The 6,000-nt window shown below is 42.1% G+C and overlaps 1 protein-coding gene across 1 annotated transcript; it reads left to right on the top strand.

The window, feature by feature from the left end:
- Positions 1 to 865: 865 nt before the first annotated feature.
- On the top strand, positions 866 to 3,410 carry LOC104429026 (cytochrome P450 CYP82D47). Its single transcript, XM_010041932.3, has 3 exons — positions 866 to 1,431; positions 1,771 to 2,245; positions 2,414 to 3,410. The coding sequence occupies exons 1-3, from the start codon at positions 926 to 928 to the stop codon at positions 3,062 to 3,064; spliced, it is 1,632 nt and encodes a 543-aa protein (XP_010040234.1). The 5' UTR covers positions 866 to 925; the 3' UTR covers positions 3,065 to 3,410.
- The last annotated feature ends 2,590 nt before the right edge of the window (positions 3,411 to 6,000 follow it).

Raw genomic sequence — 6,000 nt, 5'->3', positions numbered from 1 at the left:
CGGAGCTTCTCTGATCTTGGCTCCTCTCTTCTGTCTCTCCCTTCTCAATTCTACCGATCGTGACTCTCTCTTTAAATACGTACATCATATATATATGAAAAGAAAAAATTATCTTTAAATCAGGGTAATTGTTTCTGTAACTATCTACTGCTCTCATTTATTCGGCCATTTTATTTGCGCTCCGCGTCCAAAAAACACAACTCGAAAAGAAGACCTTCCTTCATCTCTGTCTCTCTATCTTCGCTTCCTCCACTTCCTCCACAGCCCGCAGCCAAGCATTGCAGCCGCCCGTTTTTATTTTTGACCGCCTCGATTTCGGTTGTGAATTTCGTCAAATCTGTGAAGGCACTATGTGTACCTTCTAGAGTTCCTTTTTTGTAGTAAGCAAATTCTAAGGTAAAAAGCCCCTTTAGCATGCATTTGGAGAACGGGGATTCGCGGGTAAATTCTTCTACGAGAATTTCCATCTCGTGTAGCCCCGACAAAAAGCTAAATTCTTCATTCTTTCAGCTACTTTCAAGTTAAATAACTTAAAAGGTTGATTACCTATTGATTAGATAAAGGTAATCATCCTGAAGGATAGGATACCAGTTCACGTAACAATCTCCTAATAAACCAAAATTGACTAACAGCAGTAGCTGAATTTGTCCCGTCATGAGACTTTTCAAGTACACATTGAATTTGAACGTGATAACCTTCCTTTTCATCAAATGCAATAACCTTGAGTAGGAGCCACTCAAGCCGATGGCGGCGACATGTCCTACAATCAGACAAGACAAGATCTACGTTATGTTTTCTTCTTAGATTTTAAGGTGATTTGACAAGGACATACCAATGTAAATGAGAGGACTATTCATAGACTGCTAAAACCGAATATAACAGAACAAAGGACTTCGCTCTTTCAACCCATTTCTTTAGAGCCACCATGAATCTCCTCTTCTCGTACCTTAACGCCGGTACTATTGGAATCCTAACAGCATTGCTCTTGACGATTTGTTTGCTCCGGAGGTCATCTAAAGCCGAGGAAGCCAAACTAGCGCCGGAAGCCGCTGGAAAGTGGCCCCTTTTCGGCCATCTCCACCTGCTAGCAGGACCCAGGCTTCCACATGAGGCCTTGGGCGATTTGGCTGACAAATATGGGCCCATCTTCAGGATCCGTGTTGGGGTGCACCCGGCGTTGGTCGTCTGCAGCTGGGAGGCAGCCAAGGAGTGCTTCACGGTGCACGATGTTGTGGTCTCTTCGCGGCCCAAGCTCATTAGCGGGAAGCTCTTGGGATATAACTATGCGAACTTCGGGTTCGCCCCGTATGGGCCGTTCTGGCGCGAGATGAGGAAAGTAACCGCCTTGGAGCTGCTCTCCAATCGCCGCCTTGAGCTGCTGAGTCATATCAGAGAGTCAGAGATGGGGATTTGGATGAAAGCTATGTACAGGTAGGCCTGACCAAGTTTGAATTAATCCATAACGTTACACCATCTAATGTTTCCAAATAAGAGAGAACTGATCGGGGTTAATTCTGATTTCCTATGCATGAAGAAACAAGAATAGATTAACAGATATGTTAAGTCCTAATAAAGTAAGAGATGCACATTAGTACAGATCGAGTTTAAGGACACAGTACATGGTCACTAGATCATGCGAGGGTGCATTTCTTCCAGTAACATTAATCGATCCTATCCACGAGGTATTTTTTTTTTTTGGTCGGATATCCACGAGGTATGAGCGCAAATTAGAGATACCTTTGATGACATTAACCGTCACTCCCTGATTAGGAGGTGGATCGAGATGAAAGATGGCACGGACCTTGCCCCAGTGGAGATGAAACGGTGGTTTGGGAACTTGACGCTTAACGTGATCCTCCGAATGGTCACGGGGAAGCGCTACTCCATCGGTGGTGCTGTGGGGGGCGATGAGGGGAAGGCCCAGCGGTGCCAGAAGGCGATGAGGGAGATGTTCCGCCTGGCAGGGCTGTTCGTGATGGCGGATGCTGTCCCTTTTATGGAGTGGCTCGACGTGGGAGGACATCAAAAGGCCATGACGAGGACGGCGAAGGAGATGGACAGTATATTTCAGGAATGGTTGGAGGAGCATCGCCAGAAGAAGAAGAAGGAGGAGGAGGAGGAGACTTCACCGGGTGGTGTTAATGTCGACTTCGAGCAGGACTTCATGGACGTTCTGCTTTCTGTCCTGGATGAATCTAAGGCAGAGGATGTTGATGCTGATACGATCAACAAAGCCACAACCATGGTATTAGATACGCTTTTCTTACGTTATACTTTCTTTTCCTAGTCCAAACTTTTCCTGCCAGATTGGATTTACTTTATTTTTGAAGGTTTTAGTACCGATTATATGGATGTCAGTTTTTCAAAAGATGACTTATAGGGATGTGTCGACATTTGATTGTTACTGTTGCAGACTTTGGTCGCAGGAGGCACGGACACGACCGCCGTCACCCTAATATGGGGCCTCGCCTTGCTCCTAAACAACCCGCTCGCCATCAAGAGAGCCCAAGCTGAGCTGGACGTCCACGTCGGAAGGGACAGGCTGGTCAAAGAGTCAGACCTGCGCAAGCTCGTGTACCTCCAAGCCATAGTCAAAGAGACCCTCCGCCTGTACCCGGCCGGCCCTCTCTCGGGCATGCGCGAGTTTACCCAGGACTGCACCATCAAGGGGTACCACGTCCCCGCGGGCACGAGGCTCATCACCAACCTGTGGAAGATCCAAAGGGACCCGCGCATCTGGGAGCGGCCTGATGAGTTCGAGCCTGAGCGGTTCCTGACCGGTGCGCACAAGGACGTGGACATGACAGGCCAGCACTTCGAGCTCATCCCATTTGGGGCTGGTCGTCGGGCTTGTCCGGGGGCGAGCTTCGGGGTTCAAATGGCGCAGCTGACGCTGGCCAGTTTGCTGCACGGGTTTGATATGAGGACGGCTCAAGACGATGGCGTCGTTGATATGACTGCAGTTGCTGGGTTGACCATCGGCAAGGCCACTCCGCTCGAAGTCATGGTGAGGCCTCGCTTGTCTCCTTCTGCTTACGAGGGATTTGGATCTTCAGTGAATTAGGTCCTTCATCGATCGAGAAGGAAAGAACAATCCAAACAATATCAGGAGTTTCATGTCAATGTGAATGTGTCGTAAGATTTAAGGGCGATGGAGATGCATATCCAGGATGTTATTTAGAGATATTCTCTTTATATGCGAAAAGACATTAGCTATATTGCTATGGTAAATCCCTCGATGATCAAGATAGTTCATTAACTTCATGAGTTAAGTAAATGTCGAGACGGACCTCAAGTACATAGTAATTTGCTCCTGTCAATTAAGTCCCAAGCCGCCACCTGTAAATTTGTGTGGACATGCACACGAGCCGGGCATTGCACAGATGTGTACTCTTCACTTAAATTTGCCATTCTTCACCGTGTACTACCCTGATGGATTACTCCTACGAAAAAGCTCCTGCTAATTAAGTTCACCTCTCTCGTCTTCTGCTTACCAGCCAAACACAGAAGATATATGTCAAATGTCAATTCATGAGAACTTCAGAGCAAACTCGATAACTATGTAGCCAATAAAAGTCTCGATATTCTGAAGTGATGACTTAAGAGGTCACTTAAGAGGTGACTATGAATATGATAATCATTCTCTTTATTTATTTCTCTATTTTTCTATTTTCCGAAATAGATTTAGAACAGAAATTCATTTAGTAACGTAATTTCATTTTTTTTATCACTAGAATAGATTTCTACTCAAGAAATAAATTTAGAGTAAAAATCAGAAATTAAAATTTTTAGCTTTTTAATTTCTAAAACAAAAGTGATAAATGAAAACTCTTTTTATTGTTTACTCTTGTCATGCTGGTTGCCGGCCCTCGACACTCGCCATCGGCTTTTGGTTGATGATTGTTGGTTGCTTGCTGCGGGTTGCCGGTCGTTGGCCGCCCTCCCGCTACCGATTGCCAATCCTTGGAAGCTGCTCACTCACTTCCCGCTGCTGATAGTCGGTCGCCCAACACAGGGGCTCGCCGTTGGTTGCCCGCCGGCCCCCGGCCGTCGGATGCCTCCCACCATCACTTGGGAATGAGAAATTTTGTATTGTTACCAAGCGATTTTATATTTCGGAAATAGAAATTTTATAAGGTTATCAAATAGATAGTTTTGCTTAGAACCTTGTTTGGAGAATAAAATAAAAAAATCAATTTCTAGTCAGAAATTGATTTATGCAAAGGAATGATTATGATGCGCGTCTTAAACTTTTAGAGTTAGAGGAAATCCTAGACTAGACAGGGCATAAGAGTCCAAACCACTTGCGTGCCCTGTCATTTTCTCGGATGCAATTTCTACCTGAAAAATAATTTTCTTGGATTCTAGAGTATATTTTATATGTTATCTCTTGCTGGAGAAAGACTCCAGGAAGCAACCATAGTGCGATCAGATTCAGCAAGATGATGGATTCACCTGCTTGTTATCTTATTATATTAATCGACTAGCGCGCTGTGGTGTGGTCTCACTTTTCCTAGGAGGTTATTAGCTTATAATAATGCGAATGTTTTGTGTATGTTTGTGATTAGACAAGTCATTTCTATCCCCTGGATATCGATGGTGACAAACATGGCTTCCGTAACCACAACTTTAAACACCCCTCATCTATAAATGATTAATCTTAGGTACAAAATTGAATAATATTATTCTTGTAGACATGCTTTGTTTATTATATGGATGTGACCAAAGAATTTCTTGGGGCACTTGTTGATCTTATCCAACAATGAAACATCTTCAATTCCGATACATTGATGACTCATGATATGAGTAAAATGATGTATTGAAAATGACAAAATTTTCTCAATCAAGGTATTTAACAAGTTTCTCATAGACACATATTGATAAAATCTTTATCATATAGCTATAACAAATAGTATGTTTTGTCGCCAACTACGTGACTATTGAAATTGGTAGTAATAAGGATGTCTTGATTATAGAGAAAGAGATGCACAACCTACGCAAAACATTTCGTCCTACTTGCGCATACTCTTTATGGGTTGTTTATTGAGAAACGGGAATAAGGATTTCTACTTTCTAGAATTGTTTTCCCTCTCATCTTCAATATATTATCTTACTTAATTTTCTTAAATTAAATATAAGTAGGGATATTATATAGTAAAATAATCCTAAGGTCATGTGTAACGATCTCCTACATTCAGGAGAATTACCTAAACATTTTAAATTTATTATAATTGTATCAATTTAGTTCTAATTTTTTTTAACCAATTGAGTTATAAGCATTTTTCATTTATGCCAATTTAATCCATTTGTTAAATTTTGGCTGTTTAGCGCTAACATGGATATGGTTGTACTACGTGGTGCGTCGGCGCTAACATGGACAATTTTTATTAATATTTTAATATTTTTGATTTATTTATCTATTATATTCTTTTTTCCTTTTTTTCTTTCTTTTTTTCTCTTCCCTTCATCTTCTTTCTCTGGCCAGGGACAAGCAAAAGAAGTTGAACAAACACAAATATAATCAATGGAAGAGCAAAATTTTGTGGCTTAGCAAGACATCAAATCTCTTAAGATCACCATTAAAGTTAGACGCACAAAACCTATAAATGGACAAAGCAAATGGTATCAAATCCGCAAAAGCATATTTATTTAACTCTCAAATTATAGATTGGGAGAGGATGGCTCCCAAATTCAAAATTATATTGAGAGTGTTCAAAATCTCAAATCTAAATTGGGAGGCAAGAAAAAATAAGAAAAGAACAATAGAACACTCTTTTATGACTCAAGGTCGAAGAAGACAAGCAACTGATGATTTGAAACGACGCAACGCCCTCAACTTGGGATTTGACAAATTGCAACAATTAAAAGATCAGTTTGCCGGGCTCCAAAATGACGAAAATTAATTTGGTCCGAGCTTTCAAAATGAGTAGTGCAAATGGGCTCACACAGGACTCATGGGCTTGATGAGATTGAAGGCCTTGATGGCTAGAATCGCTGTTG

The sequence above is a fragment of the Eucalyptus grandis genome, chromosome 6 (assembly GCF_016545825.1).
Source record: "Eucalyptus grandis isolate ANBG69807.140 chromosome 6, ASM1654582v1, whole genome shotgun sequence".
Lineage (NCBI taxonomy): Eukaryota > Viridiplantae > Streptophyta > Magnoliopsida > Myrtales > Myrtaceae > Eucalyptus > Eucalyptus grandis.
This window is presented reverse-complemented; position numbering and strand designations above follow the sequence as displayed.